At 43.0% G+C, this 27,283-nt stretch overlaps 1 protein-coding gene across 1 annotated transcript; it reads right to left on the bottom strand.

The window, feature by feature from the left end:
- Positions 1-12,972: 12,972 nt before the first annotated feature.
- Positions 12,973-25,908, bottom strand: LOC121182543 (zinc finger protein 469). The gene has a single exon (XM_041039112.1). It carries the CDS (start codon positions 25,906-25,908, stop codon positions 14,035-14,037), a length of 11,874 nt encoding a protein of 3,957 aa, XP_040895046.1. The 3' UTR covers positions 12,973-14,034.
- Between the last annotated feature and the right edge of the window lie 1,375 nt (positions 25,909-27,283).

Below are 27,283 nucleotides of genomic sequence, written 5' to 3'. Positions count from 1 at the left end.
GGATTGCATTATATATTAAGACGAGGCTGACATTATTCTGCATCTTCTGTTGTCAACTAATCTCATGAAAAGACCAAAACCAACAATGTGTTTCTCAGTTTCTTGTTACCATCTGACTTTCTTCCTCTGTCCCTGCCCCAGCCCCGGGCTTAAAGCTTTAAAGCTGTAACAGTTTATTTTTTATTTTTTAGACACATGGGGACAATGGAACGAGCCTGAAACACAGCATTGACACATGACCTGATAAAGTTGATATGGTGAACATGTTAGCTCCATCTAATCGACATGAGCATTCACTTGAGGTAACGTTTATGTCCGTATAATAAATGTAAGTCCAATGTTCACTCTCCTTTTAGCTCTGGTTTGGTTTCCACCAACTCCCTAGGGAAGTATCTGGTTCATTATTTGCTGAATTGTTCACTATGATAAAATCCTCTCGGATTTAGTTCTCTGTGGGCTTCTCACTTATATACAGTCATTTGATCCATTGTTATAAAAATATTGATTATAGATGCTTTAAAAATTTGTTACAAATGCATAGTTTGATTTAGTTTCCCAAGACAGCTGGGCTCTGTAGTTTCTTTTACAAACTTTGGAGCATTTGCTTGGAACTGCTGTTTTTTCAGGTGTGGTTTCATACATATTTGATGCCAGTGAGTATTTATGGCAGCAGGATGGCGCATGTGGTATTGACTCAAAATAAACTACAGTGCCCATATTCATGGTAATAAAGGAACATGTCACCCAGTCCAACAGTGTGGCTCATGGATCTGCTTTTAATAGTTTTGCTCCTTCCATAGACACAGAGGAATAAGCTATGTCGTACTTTGGCTACACAGGATATATTTATTAGTGGGATCAATTCATAAGGAAACATTGGAATATCCTTTTATGCTTTCACAGGGATGTAAACATGCATTTAGGGATCCAAACATGAGGAAAGGGGGTGATGTATTAAAAACTTGATGAATCCATTCTGATCCAATCCAAAGCAACACCACAAACTGCAGCCTCCAAACTTCCCAAAGAGTTGAACCGTCACCTCTCTGACAGCCTCAGCATGAATGTGAATTGAGTATGAATTGCAGAGGTACCGAGTTCAAATAAACTGTATATGTGCCCATGATAATATGTCTGATAACATATCCATCTACTGTACACAGAGAGAACAGCATCAGTATATCAGTTAGCAGCTGGTAAAAAGATAAAACTCAAAATCATTAAATCACAATATAAATTATTAAATTAGGAAATAATTCATGAGTTGCTCTTATTTATTCACAAACATTTCCCCTGCCTGCAATTTTTATGCTCATGGACCTTTGAACATAAAAAAAATTGTTTGGAATTAGTGTTGTATGACACACTTTGTCTAGAGAAATACACACTCCATGAGGCCATGTACAGGTTGGGAAGGAGATTTAAAGGACAAAAAGAAAACCAATCACTTTTGGACATTATGTCATATTGATTTATGGCCGCTATTATAAACTTCTCTACCTATTCCGTACATCCATGTACACAGACCTTTGTGATAGTATATGCTGTGACACAGAGGGTGTCATTAGAGAGTATGAATATAGCCAACTTGGGGGAGATAAATCAATGTTCTGTTCAGAGAAACATTTCACTCTGGGCCTTGTAACATTATTGATTTAGGCACCACATAGTGCTCCACCAGTGGCTTTAATTTATTTAAAAAACATGTTGAATACACTGAGATTTCTTTTTTCTTTTTCCTTTTTTTTTGGCATTTTGAGGCAGAGCTTTATTTTCTTTTATAAGATTCAGTGCTTAGAACAAAAACACAGACTGTGAGAGTTGCACAGCTTCTCAGAGATGTTTACTTGCTGGACGAAATTATGGTAAGTGATGACAGGGGAGAGAGATGGAAGGACTGAGCTTAACAGAGGGAGAGAGGGGAAGACACTTTTAATGTAAGTGTCCATCAGCGTGGAGATGTTTGGGTAATGGTGGTTTCCGTGGTGACAAAGCGAACGGCAAATATACTAAGAGAGAGACATTTTGTGCTTTTGGGGGCACAAGTTGGGAATCTGGTTTTACAAATACCTGCTTGAGTGCTTTATTGAGATGTATTCACTGTGTTCACAGTCTGTTAACATGCGTGTGTTCGTGTATGGGATCCTCGTGGGCTTGTGTGTGGGTTTATGTGCATCAGGATGTACTGTAGAATATTACATTCACATCCTCACAAGCAGATACAAAGAGAAGAGCCAGAATACAGAGGGAACTAAATAATAATTTGCTTCACTGGCAGCTATTCAAAGTTACAGTCTGTCACAACAGCGTTTTGCAGAGCAAGCAGAAGGCAGAGTTTGATACCAAATATTGGGCCTGCACTTGCAATAAATTTGATCATCAAGTTATTATTGTTTTTTTCTTTCTTTGCCTATACAGATGAGATTTATTGTGGGGCAGATTTGAAATCATTATACAAATGACATCATTACATCTCCTCTGCTTCTTCTTTGTGCTCACTAGTTTTTCTGATTTGTGTGACAAATGAGTAAGTAAATAGGTGTGTTAGGTTTTGTGCCTTTTTGCTTATCTATGTCTTAGGCACCTACAGTATATGTATGTGTGTGTGTGTGTGTGTGTGTGTGTGTGTGTGTGTGTGTGTGTGTGTGTGTGTGTGTGTGTGTGTGTGTGTGTGTGTGTGTGTGTGTGTGTGTGTGTGTGTGTGTGTGTGGCAGCGTTATCTCCTCCTCATTCAAGTCATGTCACAGGCCAGACACTCCATTGTCAGGAGAGGCTTTCATCCGCTGACTTCAGATGTGCCTGTCATCCAGTCCAATTATACAGAGAGAAATAGGTATTGTTACACTCTGGGGATTGATTCAAGACAAAATAGAAAAGTGAAGAGAAGACTACACAGTCATCTATGGCCATGCGCCACTTGCTTGGAGCCACACACACTTGCTCGCACACACAGATTCGAAATCACATGGACGAGCAACTTCAATATCTCGGTGATAACAAATCCTTACAAGGTAACACGGCCTCCCCTCTGTCTACAGTGGAGAGTGTCTGGCAGGTAGGTTACAGTAATTTGAAATGGTGAAGGATCGAGTGCTACACCTCCGCCTCAGCCTCACTGTCAGGGTGATAGCCCGGCTTTTTATGGAGATAACTTCGGGCTGATGGAGCAGCTGAGCAATACTGGGCTTAAGATGACTTCAACCTGCTGCTGAGAGCAGTTCAGAGCCACTCAAGCATTGGTCCACATCGCTGACATGAACAGTCTTGTTTTATGACTTTCTGCATTTTCCTTACTGCTCTTTTGGCTCTTCCCTCTCTCCCTCTCTCCCTCACTCTCATACCAAACCATAAAGGATGTCAAGAACCACCACTTACCTCCAACCACTCATGGGGAACAGCTCCAATTTATTTAATACCACCCTGCCATTGCACTCAGATCATGTTTTGCTGCCCTGTTAGTCACTGCTGGACATTCAGAAAGTGTAGAGAGCAACCACAGTAGTTAAAACAGTTGAGATTTTTTTGTGAACACTGTGTAGTTTGGAGGGACTTTCTAAGGCCCTTTTTTAAATGTGTTGCATTATCAGGATGGTGAATGATTCAAGGGGGAAACAAAAGTTCAGCCTTGCTTAGAAGGTCCATTTGCCTCATCCATCATTTCATTAAGTTTGCCAGGTGTATCCTTGTTTATACTCCAGAGTTGTGACAGCTCAAGATGGCAGACATCTCAGTTTAGACAATCCCCTTATGTGTAGTCAACCCTGCGTCTCAGCCGAGCCTCCAGTGTCCTTGCTCCTGATACTGATTCACTGATGTGGAACGTAGCTGGCTGAGATGCTGGAGGGCATGGGGAGAAGGGATTTGCTCCTCGGCTAAGTCTTCTCTCTGTGCCGATTCCTACTGGGCCACAAGAGGAGATTTAAACTCTTATATATACACTCTCAAATAGGCTCGCTCACACACACACACACACACACACACACACACATACACACACACACACAGATCTGTTTTCCTGCCTTCAATCTCCTAAATCCACCCAGGTTGTTTTGAAAGTGATAAATTCAGCCATTTAATATCATAATTAATAATTTATTACACACAGCATGGCGCAGATTTAGATTAGGTAGTATTTTATCTAGGTAATACTTGAAGGTCACTCTGAGTGTTTTTCATCATTGCTTCCTGAGTTTACATTCAATACAGCTGCGCAATAACATACAAATAATGTGAATGAATGTTGAATGGGTTACCTGAGGATCCTCAGCAGACTTGTGCTTTCTTCAACAGCTGTTGAATATATTTTCCTCTGGTTAGGTAACCTATTTGGACTGAACAAACGATTAGATGCCTATACAACAGCCTCAAATAAGTCCCCACAATGGATGAAAATCCATGTCGCAGTAGTATGAATGTCTTTTTTAAAGGTGAGAAAATGACTGTCAACGACTGTGACTGTGGAATGCAGCATTATAGGTTATTAATTAATAATTGTGGGTTTTTTTTTCAGCTGTGTATTTTTAAGCTGTGACATTTTCTTTCAAAATGTGTGAGGCATATTTTCAGTTGCACTGGCAGCCCCCCAGTGTTTACTTAGCACAGTGTTTAATCAATTAAAAATTCTCACAAAAACAATATTGTGAGGATCGAGCTCAGACATAGACACAGAATAGGTGTGTGCTATTGTTGGTATCACAGTTGAAGGAATAACTGTTTTATTTTTGGCGAGCTGTTGCAGAGCCATTAGTCTAAAGTTAAGCAACTTACTGCCGACGGCCAGTGAAAAGTGAACAGAGGAGGCTTTCCCTGATGTAGGAAACCGGCTGTGTGGATTTTTTTTTTCCTTTTCTCTTTTTGTAGTGAATAAATGTAAGTGAACCAAGTTATCTCGCTGTCATCCCCCTCCTCTCTCCCTCCCTATGCCTGTCTTTCTCCTCTCTCTGTGTCTCTGAAATACACACATACTCTTTTGCACAAAGGAGGGAAAGTGTCACTATGGAAACAAGGAGGCGAGATTCTAAAAGCTACCTCTTGAGACGAGAGTTAAGACAACAAAAAGGAGTCCACAGTGTGAGTGGCAGAAAAGCAGCAATGTACACAGCATCTATACTTCTCCCTCCTGTTCTGCCGCTGTGGATGTCATCATCAAGCCACCTTGTCAGCCCTTTAACCTTCATCCCTCTGTTATGTGCCTTTTCCAGACTGTGTACATCTGTGTCTGTGTGTTCAGATCTGTGTGCATTTTAACATACTCTGCTGCATTTGCATTTGAGTCCAGTGCTATGCCTACAGTTAAATGCATGCAGCTCTTTAGAAAACTGTATGTGTGTATGTGTGTTTGTGTGGATCTGGGTGTAATATGCACCACACATTTCTTTAATAGGGCTAATCCATTTTAATCCCACCTGCCACTGTTACCTTACAATGATGAATGTAAGCCTAAATGAGTTGAGACGCAGAGAAATGCCCGCGGGAGACAGAGGAGGAGGCTGGGAGGTAGATGTAAGTCTCTATATGTGTGTGCTTGTGTTTGTCGGCGAGTACACTTCTGTGCTTGTGTGCGTGTATGTGTGTGCGTGCGAGCCTGTGCGTGTGTATTCATTAAGGTTTCTGCAGCAGCTGAAACGGGTTTTCCTCCCTGCTCTGTTCAAGGCTATTTTCTGTGGGTCTGCAGGGTCACTGCTGTCCTTAGTGATGTCTCCTTCAGCTGTAATCAGTACCATGGACAGCAACACCGAGCTCCACCACCGCAGGCACCACAGCAGGCATCCATCTCAATAGACTCAAAGAGTCTCCCTGTGCTTAGCTCCTTTCCTTTTTCATTCTTGCTGATCTAAAAGAATTGGATAGGTGAATGCAGGCTGCCCATTAGGCTTCAGTCTTGATGTACTCCTCCAATCCTTGATCTTTAACCAGGGTGGAAAGGAGATGCAAGGAATAAGAGGAAGAGGGGAAGCTAATTGTGAAAGACCTGAAGGCAACGACATCTATTAATAAAACCTCTAATGGAAAACTCCTAGTGGATAAGTTTCCTCGTGATGGCAGATTCACATGCTTGATTATGAAGGGTAAAATACAGAACAAGTCCAGACTGCTGTGAATAGTAAAGTCCTAGTTTAGCACTTGTTACTGTGTATAGAGCCACAGTTTTAGTGCCAGTGTCTCTCACATACGGCGGATTTGAAAAATAGTAGCAATATGTGGAAGCAAATGAAAGAGAGAAGAGAGGAGAGATAAAAAAAAAGAAGCAGGGGAGGGAGAGATAGGAGGAGTATACTACTGTATAGAGTGAGTGAGTGGCTGAGTTATGGTGAGAGAGAGGAAGAGATAGGGAAAGGGAGACAGAGAGAGAGAGAGGGAGAGAGAGGGTGCAGATAGCGGGAGGGGAAAACCTCCTCTCTGAAAGGGATGATGTCAGTCTCTGCAGCTGAGCCCCGGTCCCCGACTCGATAGGGTGAAGACTCTCTCCTCCAGAAACAGGCTGGCAGGCACAACCATAACCACAGAGAGGGAGGCAGGGGTGAGAGACAAACAGAGGGGAGAAGCAGGGAGAGTCTGGTGAATGAAATCCTGCAGGTAAGTATGCCACGTTATCATGCATCTCTGAGTTCATTCATTAGTGCCTTTTGCTGTGTGCTGCCTTGCCATTACGCTTTAAGCTGCTGCCAGCATCTCATTTGTTCAAAGTAATTATCATGTTTTTAGAATGTGTCACAGCAAACCTTGGGAGCGTGTGAGCGTATGTGTTCGTGTGCGTGTGCCCGTGTTGACTGTACACTTGACTATATCCCAGCTTGTCTGTGTGAATTTGTGTGGGTGTGTATATTTCAGCGGGGGTGTGGAAGGAGTGTGCTCACTGTAAACGAGGGGGAACGGACACACACACGCATATTAGTGGAAAGTTTTTAATGAAGAGGAAACTGCTGTATTCAGTCCTCTGGGGAGGAAAACAGCTTCAATTATTCAAATCTAAATCAGATGCAGGGTCCCCAGAGCAGAGGGCATGACAGAGATTTGAGATTAGAGTGTAAGGATTTGGTGCGAAGATAACCTATCAACATGGGGAAAAAAAATCCTTTTTGTCTGTTGCGTCATTGTTATAGAGCTCTTCTAGGGTCTGCATAAGGGATTTGCCAGGTTAAAGCAATGCCTCCTGGGATACTGGTGGTCAGACAGGTGACATAGCTGTGGTGAGTCATCCTGTAACATCTGTCACTGACACCTCTGTTTCCCACTTTAGATTTCAGGTTTGCTTATGCAAAGGCCTAATGTCATTGTTAAATGTGGTAATTCATGCTCCCCATCACACAAGTTCAGCCAGTCTATAGGATATGTTGTGTATTATACAGGGAAAATTGATTTTCTGTTGCTCAGATTAGTTATGAATGTCACAGGCAGCCAGACAGCAGCGGGTGCAGGGTCACATTCAATAGGCAACAACAAGAGATGACATTGACAAAGGATAAAATGTGTCTTTGTATTGGAGAATGTATGTGTGTGTGTGTGTCCTTTTCCTTTCTCTGTCAAAAAACAAAACAAAAAACTAAACGAGAAAAAAAAGAGCAGGTCACAGACACATTTCACCAGCAGCCATCCATTTACACACTCAGGCTGTTGGCATGCCACTCAATTAGTCACAGCGTGGATTACACTCCATGAGGGGCTCGGGGAGAGAATCACACTGGAAATCCAATTTTGTGCCACATCAAATGTCAGGATAGAGCCTTCAGATTCTCTGTGATAACCACGGAGACAGCGGGAGGAGAAGCTGAGGGAGCGCACTGTGGAGGTGGAGGAGGGGGAGAGGGTGAAGGTTGTAGTGGAGAAGTAATGAGGAGTGGTAAAGAAGGAGTGGTAAAGAAGGAGTGGGGGTGGGGGGTGGGGTGGTGAGAGTCTCAGAGGTATGACAGGCATCCCCACCGGCCAGCAGAGCAGGTCTAGCTTTGTATATGAAGGGTCATTTTTACTGTGCTGTTGTTCTATGCACAATATGGGAATTCCTGTTGCCTACATGCATAATAGCAGTGTGATTGATTTCAAAATGTCATGCCAGGAGGAACAATTTGCCATCAAGAGATAAGGCGTTTTTTTCCCTGTTGCCTACCTCAGACCTACTAATTATTACCTGCTGATTTTCTCTGTTGTCTGTGAAGTGAGAATGAAGGGAAAAGTGGAATTGATTTGTGTGAAAGAAGCATATACAAAATTTTATTGTGAGCACCTTATATATAATTTGAAAGCTATACTTGTACCATAACCAATTCAGCAAGCTAATAAATTATTAAGTGTGCTTAACAAACTTTCTTTAAAATCAACTGTCTTTTGTGAGGCCAGCCCTTCTGAAGGCACCTGCTGTTGGGTGCAGTGCTCCAGTCACTGCAGACACAAACCAACAGGCTTTTGTTTGTTTGCATAGCCCCTGCAGAGCAACCCCATTTATTTCTGTAAACCTGGAACATCAAATAGGTACTTTTAGCCATTGTGTACAGCCTGCTCCCTCTCTACTGCTGCCTGGAATGACAAATGGTTGAGTAGATAAAGGCTCCATTGGCAGTGAGGGACCACGACTTCCTACTGAGAGGCCATTAATTAGGAAATCCAAAGTGTGTTTGACTTTACTTTAATGTTCCGTCTTCCATATTATCTTTTCCTCACCATGATTTATTTTCATCTGCTCATTTGCTTAGTAATTCATTTTGATGTTACAACTGCCCCAGTTCCTTTGACTCCTATTTCAGGTGCCAGTCTTGTGGGAGTGTAGTTTCCCTGTGTGGTTTTCCTACTGCCTGTGCTCCCATTTGAGGATTTTAAGGGGGTAGGCAGTGTTTTGATGGTTGTCAGGCAAAATTGGTTTGATGTCTTGATTTCAAAGATTTCTTTGTCCTCCCTGTTCATGCCAGGAGAGCGCGTTTATATTGAATTATTCATACACATACACTGTTGAACACAAATGATTTCAGCTATCATCCCTGTGGAAATTCTTCACGATCTCCCCCTGTGTGTGTAGAGAGGAATGCTCAGTCGTTCCTTCCCTTTCGTTCGGCAAATCCCTCCCCATACATCTATCTATTTATCTCTCTGTGATGGCTGAAGCCTCACATTCCCAACAGAGGCGACCTGAGTGCACCCTCAGCCTGTGTGTCATTACCGCTGACCAGTAGCCCATCTCTATCTGCCCCTGATCTCCCGACCTCCCTGAGAGGCAGCCAACAGCACGCTCCACAGCGAGGGCAGCGGGTGGGGGTGGGCAAAGGGTGATGGTGAGGCGAGAGAGGAGATAGAAAGAGGGAAAACAAGGGGGAAGGGTGGGTGTAAAGGTGAGGGAGGCAACAGGGAGGGATGGATGAGGAAAAATGGAGAGTGGGGAGAAGCAAGGTGAGGTGAACAACCACAGAAGGAAGAGAAGAAAAAAGCAAGTGAAGAGGTGAAAAAAGAAAATGGGGAGAGGCAGAAACAAAAATGTAAAAACGGGGTGCGCTGCCGAGAAGGAAATTGATGGAGAGTAGAGAAGAAAAGCAGGAAAGAAGGAAGAGTGGGAGAATGAGGGTGGCGGCAGAGGAAAACAGACGGAGGGAAGAGAGTCGGAGATCAGATGAGACAGGGAGGGAGACTCACAAATGGAGTGAGAGGGAGAGAGAAGAGATGCTATTTCAAGACCATACTTACTGATAATGTCACTCTACTTCAAAGTGCAAAGCGTTCCTGTCATGCTCCTGCATGACTGTTCCCCTGGAGAATTTCCTCATAGATCAGATGATAAAAGGATGCCTGACAGTAGGGTGTGTGGGGCTCCTACTCACTCTGTGTGAGACATTCTGGGCTAAACTCCGACAAAACATATTCAGGTTTCTGCTTTAATTTTGTCTTAATCAACACACAGCTTCTGACCGGAGGACCTGGAGGAGATTCCCTGGTGCAGCAAGTCCAAGCACACCACGTGGAGCAGGTAACATTAAGGTACATACTATATAAAGTTACACATCAGCCAAAATTTCTGTAATAAATTAGAAGTGTAACATGACACAAATCAGCACAACTAAGAGGGAAAACTGATTAGAATAGGAAAAAGGCAAATTGTCAAATAAGTAAAAAGCATGTCACTGTCATGTGGCTTCTAGTTAGACTGTTATTTGTGACATGTTAATCACAGGTGTTTCATTTACATGTCTGGATGTCTCAGACGTTACTGAAATCATCAATCATTCAGCCTTAAGGCATCACGCTCATAACGGAATCTCTGAAACTGAATCATGGCCAAGATTCCTGCAGTGTAATGAATTTAACCTCAGCTTGTAGGATGAATCATGTGTCCTCTGTCTAATTGAATATTCAACTAAAATTAATTTTGCAGTGTTCATCTGTAAACTCTGATACTGTTCTATAGTCTTTTGGATGCTGCTTGACTCCTGATTAATTATATACATGTTCCACTAAGAGTTCAAGTTTTTTCCTGTTTTTCTACATTTTTAAATGATTCATGTGTGCAGCTAAACTAAAACATATTGTAATTCTCAGTAAGTCTTCTTCTCTTCTCTAATTAATGCTGATACAACTGCCATTGGATCAATGGTATCCATTTACACCAGGATGACACACATGTAACAACAGATGGTCATCCATCCTCCCACTCTGACCCTTTTCATTTGGTTTATGCTGTGAGAATCTACCCCTTTGATATCCCTCTGTTAAGTCTCAGCAGTACATCATTAGATATTTAAAAGCATGTTGGCAGAGAAAAAAAAAGTGTTTCAACAATATTTAGCAAATTGTTTGTAATTTGTACAGTATGTCAGAGTTTTGTGTACATAATATGTCACCTGTGTATGTTTTTAGTAAATATAAACTTAAATTATTGACCTTTCAATTGCATTTCCTACTAAAACAGTGCTGTGCTGTTAAGATTTGAAATTTTGTTCCCATTAATTGGTCCATGAACAGAAAGATTCAAGTCTTTGGTGGAACTCATGACAATGACAGCTATCAAAGGATGCAGATCTCAGTGTATGTAAAGTAGTATTATGCAGACATATGACAGATGAGGACTAAGAAATAGCCAAAAACAGTAGTTACCATTGTCTTATAATATGAAAAGGCCTTCTTAAAATTGAAGAGAAAGACCTATAGTGAGACCTGTGTGTTAAAACCAAACAAATTTACAGTTATGTTTCGCCTAAAAAGTTTTCGACTGGCAGCGATTGCCAAGTGCCAGTGCATCTGCTCACAATCAATCAATCACCCTTTGGGTGAGGTCAGTATTAAATTTAGGCACGTAAAAGATTCTTATGTCAAAAATGTGGTACAGCCGAGCGTGTGAATATTTTGATCTACGAAGCCCACATCTCAGATGTTTAACAGATATCTGAAAAAGACTCATTAGTACCACAGTTAAGCATCGCAGATGCTTCTAAGGGCTTTAGCCAATTTGTATGAAAGATTATAAAACTTTCTGAACATCAAGGTGATTTCTGTAAACAAATTATTAATTATTTAGGATGAAGAGAGTTACTGGCTTGGCAAAATGCCTTCACAATAGCTCCTCGTCTGCCTCCAGGAACATGGTGAACAAGGTGAATTCAAATCTTTAACGTCCTGTTCATAACAATGGTCAAAATGTAACACATCAGCCAGTAGCCACCTTCTTCAGCCAGCCCTCTTTATCAGGCCAGCATACCTATATAGATCTGAATTATATCCAACTGGTGAAACTTGTTACAGCGAGTAGAAGGTCCATAATTCAATGACAATTATGCTTGCAGTATTTTCAGCTGTCATCAGTGAGTCCAAAAATATGGTCTCTGTGGGTGTCGGCAAACAAGTATTCCCACTAAATTAATTAGAGAAGTTATTTCAACGAGAGCACTGTGGTTCTCCACACTTCCACTGAATGGCTGCCATGGTCTCTCAAGACGGTGTTAGAATCAACACATGGCTTGATGGTTGACGGTTGTTTATTATGTTTACAGAAAACACCACTTTGTCCATCCAGCACCTTATAAACTTTTATGAAAACTGGGGAGAGTGAATACGATCTTGTTATTCTGGACACAATTATGAGGCCTTATTAAAAGTGTAGATATGAGACATCCCAAAGCATTTTGAAGGCTTATAGCAACTTGTGAAACATCATTCATATTATAATATGTTATGTAGGCGAATACAATGCGATAGACATGTGATTTGAAGAAAAAGTAGCCACATTTCCACATGTAAAAATATGTCTATAATAAAGTCGGACGCGTGAGTTTGTTGATTAGTCCACTGGTGTTTTGTGTTGTCTTTTTGTACAAATCTGAGTTTCAGTCAGTCACAGTTAACTACTGAGATAAAGCATTTTATTTTATTCCACATTAGTTCAATACAAGGAAAGTAACCTCCTATTTGTCTTCCCTCTTTTCTTCCTTCCTCTTCCTCTTCCGTCTTCGCAGGCCTCACGGTAATTCAGTAGATGATGTGAGAACACTACTCGTCACCTTGACCCCATGTGTTTCTATGTATGCCACTGTGTACTATGGCTTTTTATTCCTATGTGATGATGAAAAATGTTCGTGTAGGAATAGAAGCCATTTTACACGTGGTGAGAGAGCAACATGACAAGCGTCACAGAAGTGAGAGCTCCTTGCTGCCTGCTCAACATTGCTCATGGAGACTAGCATATGGTTGGATAAATGTAACTGTCTTCTGTTCAATGTTTCCCTGTAGTAAAGATACATTTATGCTCATCTTTCAAATGATGAGTGATCTAATTGAAGTGCTGATCTGAAGACAGAAAAATGAAGTCAGACTTTATGGCGTGTGCACCTGTTTTTGCCTCCAGGCACAAGCAGCTTCCACTGCTTCCAGTGTTTGATGCATGTGGTGACAGCTGCAGTCCGCAGGGATGGAAGTGGGAACATTTGCAAAACATGTCATGAACAAAGGAAGAAAAGAGCAAGGAGAGACCAATACAGATCTTTAATAACCAACTCTAAAGGAGGCACTTAGTGAACCACTTTACAACTTTCAAGAGGCACTGCATTTCCCTTTCTTCTCTGATTCTTTTTGCACATTATTAAAATAAAACTTTGACATGAAGCATTACACCAAACAATAATCTACCTACAATATTATACAATATAAGATACATACAGTATAAACAAGATAAAGCACCTTTGTTGTCCTAGTAAATACTATTCATAATTAAACAGTTGGAGTTACAGACACAGATGATTGAGTTTGTGATTTGTGTGTGGTATTATCAGTGCATGGGAAGAACTCTGAATACAGGTCTTGGGACTGTGATGTCCTTGTATGCACCTGAGTTTATACATTGGAAGCTTTCCTAATTTTGTGTTCTATCATTCTACATGTGAAATTCTTGGATGGTTTACACAGTATCTTTAATAAACAACACAGAACCAGTAAAAATCAGTTGGATTAATGTACTGTAACTGCTACAGATCTCATGTTCCCTTCCGAGGACACTGGCATTCACATTACAATAAAACACAATGTAGCACCAGGTAATGTTTATACAAAAAGCTAAAATGATCAATGTCAATGCAGTACAGTAAAGTTAGGAAATAATACAAAATGAATATGCTGGAAGCGTGTACGAAAGGTGCACAGACAATAGTCCAAGTCAGTTATGACGTCATTTGCAAAAAGACTTAAACTTATAAAATCATGTTATGAATGCAAAATGAACATGCATTTCTTAGAAGAACGTATTTTACTGTATTTTCAAGTATTCTTTTTTTCGTTCCTTTGGGTAATTGAAATATAATCTCTGAAACGGATAATATCCAACAAAGGAAGAGCAGAAAAAAAGTTCAATGATTTTCCAAAATAGCATATTCATTTTTGACCCAAAATTCATATCTGCCATTTGTCCTCACATTTGTGTAATAAAAACACATGTACAAAGAAGACATAAAGTGACTATGTAAGTATTTAAAGATAGCGTTTCACAGAAAAGAGCTGTGCAATCTCATTCACCATAATGAATTGTCTTAAAAACATTTACAGTCTCCTATTCACAGATTCCTCAAACCCCGCTCAGTTAATAGATTCTGATGTGTCCTTCCTTAAAGGAATCTTAAAGCTAGTGAGTTTTTGGCCAAACAGCTGGCTTAACAGGTGGTTCTGGGACTCTGCCGTCCGGTAGGAATGGCTCTCCATTGACCTAACCCCCATCTTTGGCCTAGATTTATTCAAAGAATTGTTCATGGGAACTGAAGACACTTTAGAAATAGGGGAATGCAAAGGCCGCACCAGAGGTCCCTTTTTGGCTTTATAATCCCCATTTAGAGGGTTAACAATCTCAGCTTTCTTTGGAGTGCAGCTATCAAGCAAACTTCTTTTTGACTGCAAACCCAAGTTTGAAGTCTTGCACTTGGTGACTATTTTGTTGCTCACAACGTCGTCCCGTACTGAGGACAGCACCGGGTAGTCGCTGGGTCCGTCTGACTTTCTTTGCATAGAGGGATTTGTGCATTTGCTGGGGCGAAATTTCTTTTTAGCCCTAGAGTCAACACCAAAGTTCTCTTGTGTGGCTGGAGAGGAAACCCTTTGCAGGCTGTGGGGGGATTTCATGTCTTTCCGCTTCTTCTGTGGCCTCACAGATTCTTTGTCCTCATTGGAGACAGAAGTGTTGAGGGAAACCTTGGAGTGGAGGACAGGTGTTGATTCTGGAGCCTTCGTGCAGCTCGTTGTAGTGCTGTTTTTAGTGTTGTCATTTGTTTTGGCAGCTTTGTCTTTCATCTGACTGCTACCTTCTTGCTCAGCACCGTGAGATAAAGTTTGCTGTTTGCTGTCATTACTAGGAGCTTTCAACGTGAGCTGCCACTGCTCATCATCCGTCTGCTGGTCCATCACTTCAACAGCTAATTCATGCTTTGCTGACTCAGGTGTCTTTGGAATGATTTGATTTTCACTTAAGCTGACAAAAGAGTCCTCATGAGGAGGAAGTAAATCTGTTTTCTCTTCAGTCTCAGCTGTGTCACCTTCAGCTGAGCCTTCCTTAGCTTTAATAATCTCCTCCCCCGCACTGCTGCTCTCTTTAGATGCTGACCATGAGGTTGTCTCTGCTCTAATGCAAACTGACTCATTCTCCTCTTTCACGTCACATGGTTCAGTAATTGATTTTCCATTACCCTCTTTATCAGGATTAAGTGAGGGAGTTGAGTCAATTTCCTCTTTCTTGGGTGTAGCAGACTCTGACGAGCCCATGTGAATACATTTCTCAAGTTCTACGAGTAGTTCAGAGTAGTCTTCAACCATGTCCTCAGTCTTCACATTTGCATTGTTTGTGTCACTGTGGTATTCATTCACGATGGTCTGTGTGGAGTCATCTGCTGTGGATACAGAGGGGTTTGAAGACTGTGTTTCAGAGTTTTGATTACAGTGCACCGAGCTTACGCTAGCAATGCCGCTGTCTGAGCTACTTTCTTGCAGACTGTCAGAGAGAGTTCTCCTCTTCTTACTTGCAGGCGAATCACATTCATCTTCTTTGGACGCAGGTGCTTTGGCAGGTCTCAGAACACCTCGGAATTTGAAAATTTTGTTCCCCCCAGACAGGTGCTTTTCCATGTGACGATCAAACTGTTCCTTCTTAGAGAAGGTGTAGTTACAGGTGCTGCAGATGAAAGATTTTTTAATCACATGCATGACATCAGCACAAAGTTCGCAGGTGTAAAGGGTGGTGTGTTTTGAATCCAGCTCGTCCACCTCCTCATGTGCTCTCTTCAGGTGGTCCTTTAGCGCCTGGGCCTCCTGATAAGAGACAGGGCATTTGTGACACAGGAAAATCTTTTCCAAATTGTGAACCACTAAATGTCTTTGGAGTTTGAATGGCTTGGGGAATTGTTTCCCACAGTGGTGGCAATCTCTTGAAGGGTCTTTGCAGTTGGGATGCATCTCCACGCTTTTAGGCGTCTCTGTGTTGTGGAGTACCTCAAGCGGGGTTAATGCGCTCTGCTTCCCACCTGCTCCACTGCTGCTTTTAGTTTTGTGAACTTTTGGCTCAGCCCCCTCAGAGGTTTTCCCTTCTACCACAATGCCGTCTGCAGCAACAGCTCTCTCCTGTTCTTTAGTGGCTTTGCTGGAATCTCTGATGGCTTTGCTGGGGCGGTGCTGCATGATTGAGGTGATAAAGTTCTTCACAGCTGTCTCCTGCATGAAGCAGCCTGGAATATCTAATATAGAACCTTGAGCCTGACCCCTCCGGGCAAACTGAGTGGCATGCTCTCGCAAATGTTCATTGTACATCCACACATCTGATATCTCCTTCAAACACATTCCACAGGTCCAGATACCTGTCTTGTTTTTGGCATGTTTCTCCCTCAGATGGTCTCTCAGTTGCTCCCTGGAGCTGAATTTGCGCTGGACGCACATGTAGCAGGTTGGAGGTGGAGAGGGGTTGTGGGATAACTTGTGAAAGTTCAGCTCACCGAGGGTGAGGAACCAAGTGAAGCACACTTTACACTTGTACTGCTTATCTTTGACCTTTATTCCACCATCTTGACGTTTCCTGCCTCGTCGCTCTGTTACTTTCTTGGACTTTTCATCATCCCTGTTCTCCATGTCAGCAGTCGCAATAGCAGGAGCCACCATTTCATTATTTGAGTCAAAGAACTGAATCTCAGGAAGCTGAAATGTGGTATTAATATTTTGGATGTCAATATTGTGGAAGGTTTGGACACTCTCTGTGGAACATGGCTCCACAGAATATGCGACAGCAGGCAGGGGCAGAGGGCAAGGTGTGGTAGGCACTTCTGGTTTACAGGTGCTGGGGTCAGAGGTCACTGGTGAGCCTGTATCAAAACCACTCCATTCAATAGAGGATTTATCAATGGTGCTCTCAAGTGGGTTCAAGACATTGTTGCCAAGCTCCTTAATACTCTCATGAACATCCTCCTGATCACTTTGTTTAACATCCGACAGGGGCTTGGCATCAGTCTTCAATGTGCTGTTGTGGCACATATTCAGCATGATGGCATCATCAATAGATATTGTCTCGTATTCACATCGGTTACTTTGATCGTCAGGGAATGTCTGGTCTGCTTGGTGTTCCATGTACTGATCTTTATTTTGCATGAAGGTTTCGGAAGGAAGGTAATCCTGAGTCACATTTGAGTCGGACAATAGCTTCTGTCTTTTGTTTCTTTTGCTGTACACCCTCGGGCACTTTTTCCTTTTTGCCTCCTCATCTCTGGGGAACAGCTGTGAGAAAGTGGTGTCGTCGTCAAGCAAGGCCTTTAGGTCAGAACTAATGCCAGGAGGGCTGAGAGAGGAGGAATTCAAACAGGAAAGAGGATGTAGCTCGTCTGAAGTGTCACTGTTTTTCTCACATTTTATCTCGACTGCCACTTTTTGAAGAATCTCCTGGGCAAGGTTGTCTTCTGATCCCTTCTGTTCACACATCTCTTCCACAGTGCACAGAGTCTTTCTGGAATCATCACATTGTCTCATTATATCCTTGTCCCCACATATAGCTTCCACATTATTATCCGTACATACTTCCCCATTTTCCATCTCTGTCATGCTTGTACATGTCAGTTCCTCTATATGTGTGATTTGATTTAGCCCCATAGTTTCATTAAGTACACCTGTCTCTTCTGTTGGAGGTCGCAATGCATTGTCAAAGCCAGAGTCTGAAGTAACAGGGTAAGGGAATTCCTTTGTTCCAGCAACATTTGTGTCGTTGATTTTCACCTGGTCCTCAGGAGATTTGCAGGGCCCTTGTAGTCCACTGCTTTTGAAATCAGGAGTTATAGCTTGAAGTATGTCTGTTTTTAATATATTCAAAATCTCATCAGAGAAAGGGTCGGGCTTTATGTTTACCTCGCTGTTTTTGTTCTTTCTAGCTTTGTTGTTCTTCTTTGCTTTTGTAGGCAGCAGAGGGTTTTGATGGCCTATTTCATCCACTGCCACTGCACTTGTCTCGGTTGCCATTTCCTCCAGGACTGACTCAGTCTCTGCTGCTTTGGATATGAGAGTGCTACTTGTCTCAGGCAGCCCATCTATTTTTGTTGGGTAACAGGTCTGTGAATCATCTTTATGTTCTTTCTCTGTAGTCTGTGACGCTTCATAAATAAGCATAGTCCCCTGATGGTTTGATGTTGTGTTCTGTGGGCCGATGTGTTTTTCAGCTCTGACCAAATGTTTCATGGCCTTATGTCTCTTTAACCCTGGCACAGTCCTGAAACACATGAAGCAGATTTCACACAGCACTTTACCCTGTTGAGTGTTGCTCTGTGTCTTTTTTTGTGATATTTCTTTGTGAACTTGGTGCGCTGTTGAACACTGGCCAGTCTTTGTTGTTGGTTGCTTCTCTGATGGGTCTGGTGGAAGAGGCATTTGTTCATTTTCACAGATGATGAGTGGCTTAGGAGTGGGCGGACCATCTGAAATGTCTTTTCTGAGAAGTGTACTGTCCTCAGCAGAAGTTTTGTGAGAATCAAAATTCACAGATTCAACCCTCCTCAGCATGTCAGCACGAATGTGCAACTGCTCAATAGGGTCAACTGGATCATGGCGGATCTCTAAGTTTTTCTTTACATTCCCAGCTGAAGAATTTTGGCTTTTGATTTCACCGGGAAGACCCAATGAAAAACATGTGAATTTTATACTCTGCTGGAGGACCAGTGGTTTATCTGATAAATGTATTTTAGCTGCAGGGTCCACGCTCAGTGACACCACTGTGTCAGTTTCAGTTTTGTTAAAAATCAGTGCAGGGTTAATGTTCGGATCACATGGTTCACAGTCATCTCTGGGATTCCTCTTGATATCTGCATTCTCCTCAGGTTTACTGGCTGGTGAAATTGGTATGTAGTCATATTGATTTAGGTGTGGAGGTTCATCTGCAATGCTGTTGTAGTTGAGAGGGCTGAGCTTGAAATCATACATTGGATCTCTCTTTTCAAGGCCCCCTGGTGGTTCTGCTGTGCTGGTCACAGGAAGCGGAGAGGGATTGGTGATTTCAGAGCCAGGGATTTTACACTGTGTGATTCCCAAGTCCAAGTGAGGAGGGCTTATCAAAGAATACTCCATCTCAGCTGTTGTGTTCAGTTGTTCATCTCTGTTTAAGGCCTCCTTGACACTTTGGTTATCATCTTTGTTTAAGGGGGATTTAACATTCTGGCTTGAGCCTTCTTCAGGAGACTTATTATTGCGTTTGGTTTGTGACCGGCAGGAATCGTCTTCTAGGTCTAATTTCTGCATGGGTGTTTGAAGAGAAGCTGATAAAAGAGGACTGGTTGGTGGGGCCGTGTGCAGAAATAGGCAGTGACTTTCTTCCACTTCCTCTCTGCACGGTGAGTTTTGGTGGCTTGCCATGAAATTAATTGGAAGATGTTCTTTGATGTCCGGAACATGTAAAATCTCTTCTTGTTTCTGAATGGTGTCAAAGGCAAGATCTGCTTCAGGTTTCAAAGAATCATTAAATGAAGTACCTTTGCAGGAATTACTGTCAATGATGCCACCAGATTGTGAAAGCATCAACAGACTGCTTTGACTAGAACTTTCTCTGTTGGTTTCCTCCACTAGTATTGGACTGCAGGGCTTTTCCGAGGTGACTAGCTCCACTGACAAATCATTTGTTGGACTTGCACCATAAATCTTAGCAGGGTTGCAATTTTTAGAAGGAGAAAGTCCAATCAAAGGATCTTGTTGTGCTGTTTCAACTGTCTTGATCAAACTGTCTGAATGCTCCGCTTTCAGTTCACCAACATGTGACAAACTAATGTCTCCAGGATTACCATGGTTATCTGTGGATTGTTCTTGCAGTGCTGTTTTCACCACATCTGCCATTTCCTTGCCAATATCAGCTGGTGATGAAGGGTGGCTGCCAGATTGATCAGTGACTCCTTTCACTGCCTCTGCTTCCTCGTAGCCATCCATAGTTGAATGTTCTTGACAATCACTATTGTTTTTAAACAACGGATTCACATTGTCCTCTGAATTACTGTTCCCGCAGGACTCCTCTACCACATGTGGGTCATGTGTCACCACACTTGAGGAGTGAGCACACTCTATCAAATTCCTATTCTCAGTGATATCCTCCTCTGATGTGACTTTAGTCTCACCCTCGCTATCATTGTTTTCTGAGGGCTCACTTGGCTGCGATGAAATTGGCTGGTTTCCATCGACTGTGGGGTCAGTGCTGTTGGAGAGAGATGACTGTGACTCATTCAGAATGAATTCAATATCATCCTTCCGCTCATTGATATTTGGAGGTGATAATATATTCTTCTTCCCGGTAATTGCTTCCTTTTCACTATGATCCTCTCTCTCAACTGCATCAGCTGCCTGACATTCAATTTCTTGATGCTGTTGACTGGTGAGAGAGGTGACATTCGGCTCCTTGTGTTCTGATATAATGGGTTCTTTTTTGAATATAGAGTCTGAAATCACCTCCAGGCTTTTCATGAGGTTTTCTGTATATCTCTTCTGTTCTAAAATGTCTTCCTTTGTTTCTACAAGAGACTCTTTTTCCACACTTCCCTCCTCTGATTTTTGGTCACGCTGGAGCTGCGAGTGTTCGATATGTGATGCTGTGGCATCATTTTCTTTTTCAGCAAAATGTTCAAGTGACCTTGGTTCATTGTTAATTGGAGTGTGGGGACTGTGGTTTCCACCCATTAGTTCAAACTGGAATGGACTGGACCATGGGAGTCCAGGTTCAGTGAAAGGCCCTGAAGGCATTCTGGTCACTGGCACATCTATCGTTTGCACAGGGCACCTTATGTCCAGACCACTGGCTTCACTTTCTGACTCATCATCCAGCCGTAAAGGTGAAAATTTGCTCATTTGCAGCTGCTTGGGGACATCCTGAGCTAGTAACGGTGGGCTTTCCAACTTAGTTGTCTGCAGCTGGTTTTCAAGCTCATTCACTATTCTCTTTATCTCTAGCTCATCCTCTGATGCACAGCTGTTGAGATTTGCACTGTAGTCAATTATTTTTTCTGGCAGAGACAAAGGGACATGATTGTAATCTGGTTTCTTTTCATTTGATTTCTCAGAGTTGTCTTTGTACTGAGATATCTCATCTGGTAGCACAGGGCTAACAATGAGGTTCCAGTCTCGCTGTTCCAGAAATGGAGAGAAGGACGACACAAATTCTTCCTTTTTATCAGCTGTGTTCTCTATTGAATGGAAACCCTCTTTCTGAATCGGCATATCTGAGTAAAGGCCACTGTCAAATCCTGTGAGGTCCCCGAACATCGATGAGGTGTCAAATGAAAGTGGGGATTTCATGAGCCCCTGTTCCTGATCCAGAGGGTAGGGCATGAGGTGGAGCGTATCTTTTTGAATCAACGGGCCCTGGGTTTCAGTTGGAGATAGGCACACCTCATCCATCAAAGAGGTGCAAAGAGATGCAGGCTTGTGTGTGTCTAGGTCATTGCCTAAAGTAATAGCCTCTTTCACCATGCAGACACTGTCACTCTGTTTTTCAAATGTGGTACTGTCTGATAGCTCTGGCTGTGTGGCTTGGGGGCCCTCTCCGCTTTTGCACTTTGTGCTTCTGTCAACACTGAAATCAGTTTCTTTGTTGATGGTGGGAGAGTGTGACTCAAGTAGTGGCTTGTTATCTGTACTGCTACTCTGTGTTGGTTCTTCTTTGGGGCACAGATTGTCAGCTCTCTGTAGGGTGTTTTTCTCTGAACTGACTGTTGTGGTGGTTTCTTTTCTGTGAGACACCAGCTTCTCTCTTGATTTTGGATGTGAGGTTCTGCTTTTTTCAAAGTTTTTCATTGTGTCTTTTGCCTTTTGTGAGGAGGACACTGGATCAGTAACTTCTGGATTTGAATGATACTTCTTTGGATCCTCTGAATCGTCTTTGTTATCTGAATGAATGGCTTTGTCAGTATTATACTTCCTGACAGATTTAGTGAATGTCAGTGCTAGTGTGCTGGACTCTTTACACAACTTCTGTGGGGAAGACCTTTCATAGGTTTTCTGCTCTGGAGACTCTTTCTTTTTGATGTCTGTCTTCTTCTCACAGTCTGAGTCAGTGCGGTCAGTGCTTTTGGGGCTGTTGATACTATCACTTGAAACACTCACAGATGTGCTGAGTTCACTGCTTGTGGATGACCTGCTACCCCTCCTCCTGAGTCTCTGGTGAGAACCATGTTTCTCAGGCGAGAGAGAAACTTCCTCGCTTTTTTTCACCTCGAAACACTCCTTTGACTCATGTCTCCACGCTGCCTGGTCCCTCTCACTTCTTGCTCGCCATTTGCACTCTTTAGTGTATGTGTATTTACAACGACTGCTTTGATTTAGTCGGCCTTGGCTTGCTATCTTTACAGGCTCACATTCATCGTCTGAGTCTGAGACATAGTCGTATTCTCCAAATGCAGGGTTCTGTACAGTGGGAGTGAGTCTCTCCATCACCAAGGAAAACTGGAGGTTTTTGGTACCTTTAACATGAAGCTTATGGAGCTTATTTTTCTGTTGAACTATTTTGTGAATCAGTTCTTTGCTCCAGGTGCCCCCTCCAGTGCTTTTCCTCTTGCTCTCTTTTATTGCAGTTCTTGAGGTTGGAGAGGCCTGTGAGGGTGTTGACCCTCGAAGTGCAGAGCTGTCCTGAAAGCTTTTAACACCACAGCGCTCAGAAAACTTGCTTGATAAGAGAAACCTCTGTGTGCTCGTGTTTTCGTCCTCACTCTTGCACAGTTTTCTTGCCTCTTTCACTTTGCTGTCTTGTTCCCTCATCTTCTCCCTTGAGGCAATTCTTGAATTTTTATGAGACACTTCTTTTTTTATGTTAATTTTCTCATCTTGTTCCAAATTCAGAGATATTTTCTCAAGTTTGCTTTCTGTGTACTGTTTATCTGTCTCAGGGCTCTCAACATCAGAGTCATAAAAATATTTTCCCTGTGTGAAAGACCTGCCATCATCTGTTGCTTGTTTATTTTTGCTTTCAAAGACCAGGGATTCTTTGGTTTTCAGACATTGTTTATTTGAGGTCGCTTTGACAGTGGTGAGGTCATCATCAGCAAATGCATCGATGAAGCTGCTGTCTATCTCTGCATTGTCTGACTGATAACCCAATCCATTCAAGGCTTCCGTGATTAGACTGTCTAACTTGGCATCCTCCATTTCCAACTCAGGGAGAGGGACAGGGAGATTTCCAGGGCCAGAGAACAAGCTGAGTTTCATGGGATCATCCTTATTGTCTCCTTTTGTTTCACTGTCAGATATCAGTTCTCCATTTTTATTGAGGCCCAACAGAGATAGGTGAAGGTCAGATGGACACCTGGAGATTGAAACATTTGACGCAGATGGCACTGCTTTTGTTGGTTCTGCATGAAACTTTCTGCTGTCCTCCATCTTTGATATGTCTTTGAGGTCATTTTGTGCAAACGTGTGTTGAGCACAATATTGCTTGTGGCCTAGAAATGAAGCAAGGTTATTGAAATTCTGATCACACTGCTTACATGTGAGAAGCACATCTAACTGGTCAAGATTTGCTGCAGCTAATGAGGTGGCTAGCAGCTGATGTGCAGAGTACGGTGGTGGAGGCTGGTGATGCTCCACCCCAAAGCTGTCCATGTAACCTTTGTTTCCATCCACAGTTGTCTTTGGATGTGTGCTGTTTTGCAGGTAGCTCATCATGTCATCTTTGGCTCGGTCTGGTGCATAAGGAAGGTTTCGTGTAGCATCAGAGTGAAACTGATGGTTGTGAGAGCTCAGGTGATCTGAAGGTAACTGAGTTTTGGCTTGGGCCTGGTGGTAAAATGTGTGAGAGGGTGCTGACTTGGACATTTGACTGTCCTCTGAACTGATGTTAACAGGGCTGGTGGATGCTGGGGAGAGGGAAGAGCAGGTACTGCTAGATGCAGGGTTATGACCTGGGGAGGGCAAAGGGGATTCATAAGGTGACACCATCATAAGTCCCATAGGTGGGACCTGTAATGGTGGATAGCTGTAGTTTCTTGATGCCACTGGAAGAGACTGGTTGATTCCAAAGTAAACCGCCTTATTTTTGGACTCACATACTTGTGCGTGACTGATCTCTACTTTAAAAGTTGAGACTGTACTACTGTTATGTTTTACAGTCTCCTGTCTTTGGTTTGAAAAGCCATCACTAGTTCTGCTGTTCTGAAATGAGCTGGGGTTTTTCAGTGAGCTGTGCTTATGTGATTTACTATCATCCTGCCAGTCAGAGGGGGAAACAATGTAAGCCAATTTTTGATTGCTTATTTGCCTAGATAACTCGATTCTGTTTTGGTTCGGCATGGCAGCGGCTGGCCGGATCGACTGCCAGGGCATTCTGCTATTTTTAGATGAATTTGGCCTTTGGTCAAGTGCTGGCTGGTTCTGAAACTGAAACTTATCATTTATGTCAGAATACTGAATTGCGTTTTGATCAGCTGGTGAATATGTCTTGCTAGGACCTTCCCAGGTGTGTGGCAACCTATTTAGAACCTTATTATTAATGTGTTTATCAAAAGACATTGAGTTTGTGTGAATGCTACTGACTGGAGGGCTGTTAAATGTTTTGCTGGAAAAGTGCATTTGGGAGCCTGGACCTTGTGAAATATTTCTTGCGTGGTGCACACTTCCTTGTACGAATGTTCTGTGGTTGGCAGCTTTGTCTTTGGGGTGACAGTTCCTTTTACTCCCCGAGGTGGCTGCATCCCTATTGTCTGCCTGTCTAGCAGTGTCTGTGCTCTCAGGCAGGACAGTCTTCCCCTGCTCTGACTGCTGTGAGCTGGAGCCAGAGCTGTCACTGCTGGCTGAGTCCTCACTCAGATTCCTTGGACACTGGATGGACGATGATACCCCTTGCATGAACTGTGACTGTGGGGAGTGAGAATAAGAGCTCCCATCCTCTGACTGCTGTTCATTACTGAACTGAGTGCTGTTCTGAGCAATATTTTGTCCTTCTCCTGGTGTAAATGAAAAGGAGTTGTGGGTCACATGAACAGAACCTAGGGAGGAGTCTGCAAAGTCTTGGGAATGGGGGTTCTGTTCACAGAGAAAAGAGTCAGAGGTTGATTCTTCCAGAAAATGATATCCATATTGAAACGGACCAGGCACAAAGGCACCTGCCTTACTGGCTTCTGTAAGGGCAGTGGATTTTTGTGAAGAAACCCCATAGTTAGCACCATTAAAAGTCCTTTCAGGAGACTGCCATGCATTAGAGCCACTCAGCTGTAAGTCAGCCAGGATTATCTGGCTGCCAGGCTGTGTACTGTTGTTCTCCATTGAGGAGGGCTGCTGCTGCTGTGACAGTGGTGGGTGTGTGTGGGATGATGTTCCACTTGAAGAACCCAGTGGTTGTGAGGTATAGCTTGGGGAGGTAAGGTTAGAGGAGGCCTCCTGGAAGCAACGGCTGTAGTTGAGCTCTTCTTGCTGTAGTTCGGCCTCTCTCTCTGGTATACTGGGAACGTGGAATCTGTAGCTGCCCGAAACTGGGCCACGACTGGTCTCCAACTTCTTGGGTGGTGAAACTTTCTGCTGTGGGTAGGCAATGCCAATGGTGGGGTTGTTGGAGCGTGGATTTGTAATACTAAGTCTGTACAGCTCCTGCGGGTTGCCACGCTCTGCCTTTCCTGACCGCTTCCCCTTCTCTCGGCTGCGGCCTTTTCCACTCGGGGACTGGGGGCTGCCTTTGCCACTCGACCAAGTCCTGTCAGTGGCAAATTTTGATCTGTTCTGCAGTGATCTGAAGTCAATCTTCCCTGCCTGCTGTGGCCGAATGACAGCCTCACGTTGCTGAGGACAGTCCCTTTCCTTCTCTACTTTTTCAACTTTACCCCCTCTGCTGCTGGCTCTAGCCTCAGTGCCTGTGCTTGAAAAGTGCTCTGAAGACTCCTTTGTGGTTTTGTCACTCTGCTGTTCCAGCACTGTCCCCTCATCCTGCAGTTTGGACTCAGTGTCCAGCTCTTTGACAGTGTGCATTCGCTGAGTCTCTCCTGCCATGGTGCACAATGCGTGCTGTGAAGGCCTGGTCCTCAGAAGTGCTATCTGGGAGACAGGGGCATCGTCTTCTGGGTTGTATGAATCAGTAAGCGTCCAGTGGCAGGAACTGCAGGGACAGGGCTGCTCGCTGCAGGCTCATCTCTTCACCCTCACTGTGAACTGCTGATCTAGCATCGGATCAAAGCAGACCTGAAAGGAAAAGAGAATAGAGAGGATTAGATGGCAGGTTTTTACAGTATAATAGAAAAAGTATATTATGTGCATTTTCAAATAAAATCTGGCAATACTATTTGAACATGCAAACAGAGCTTTAAACACCATTCATAAAAGAATATTGCATCTTTAAAACGAGTAGTCCAGGTATTAGTATAAAAAATAGAAATGTGAGAAACATCTACATGAAACAACATAATTAAAAGGTGTGTTTTTACACAGTTCAAAAGATGCATTTTAAATACACCTTTCAAGCACCCACTTTATGTGAAAGATGTACAATTAATATATTCCTAGTTTCTGCCAGCAGAGAGCACTATTGCAGCATTACACAGTGGTGCCGTCATTACACAAAGAACCAGTGTAATGAATGGGGAATTTAAAAATACTGCCAAACTCATACTCAAAGTCTTGGAGATACTACTAACGCTTAAATTCCTGACAACAATAAAAAGACATTTCGAAAAAGTGCATATAGTTTCATCTGGGTGTTGAATTCCTGCTTTACAACAGTGAATTGATGGCTATACAAGTATCACTGTCAAAATCCTCTACTTAAACAATCACACAAAGAACCCAGTTTGGTCTTGAAATGATGAAGCTCACTAGAGTACAGAGGATGAGAAAAATACAGTGCATGGATCCAAAAAGCACTGCCAGTAAATGAATCACAGACTCCTTAAGAGCAGGGACACAATGCCACAGTGTTCTGTTCCTACAGAGTGCTGCAGGTTTAGATCATGGAGGAATATCAGGAATTAGTCAGTCAGCCATTAGACAGTGAGAACTATGGGCACACTGACGTTTGTTGCCTTTCCTCAGGCATCCCAGACACCGCTTCTCAGGTCCCAGTTTACTTTGGCCCTCCACTGCTTCTGCTTCTTTTGAGGTCAGACCAGATGAAACTTGGTGTTAGCACCAAAATGTAATTTCTAGGCTTGGTAACCAAACTTCCATTCCACCTTCGTGCCCCCCACCCAACTATTACCAATGCCAGTGTCTGGGGGTGGCCTATGGTTGGAGAGAGGGTGTTGGAGAGTCCTTGAGCACGACACATTCCTGACAGTCTTAGTGCTGCTCTTTTGGTTTCATTAGGAGGACCTTAACCTGGTGGTGACAAAAAAATGGTCCAGTGAAATTTCAGTATTACTGAATGAAAATG

This window comes from Toxotes jaculatrix, chromosome 5, assembly GCF_017976425.1.
Source record: "Toxotes jaculatrix isolate fToxJac2 chromosome 5, fToxJac2.pri, whole genome shotgun sequence".
In the NCBI taxonomy this organism is placed as follows: Eukaryota; Metazoa; Chordata; class Actinopteri; family Toxotidae; genus Toxotes; species Toxotes jaculatrix.
Note: the sequence above shows the minus strand (reverse complement) of the source record. Positions and strands in the feature narration are given on the sequence as shown.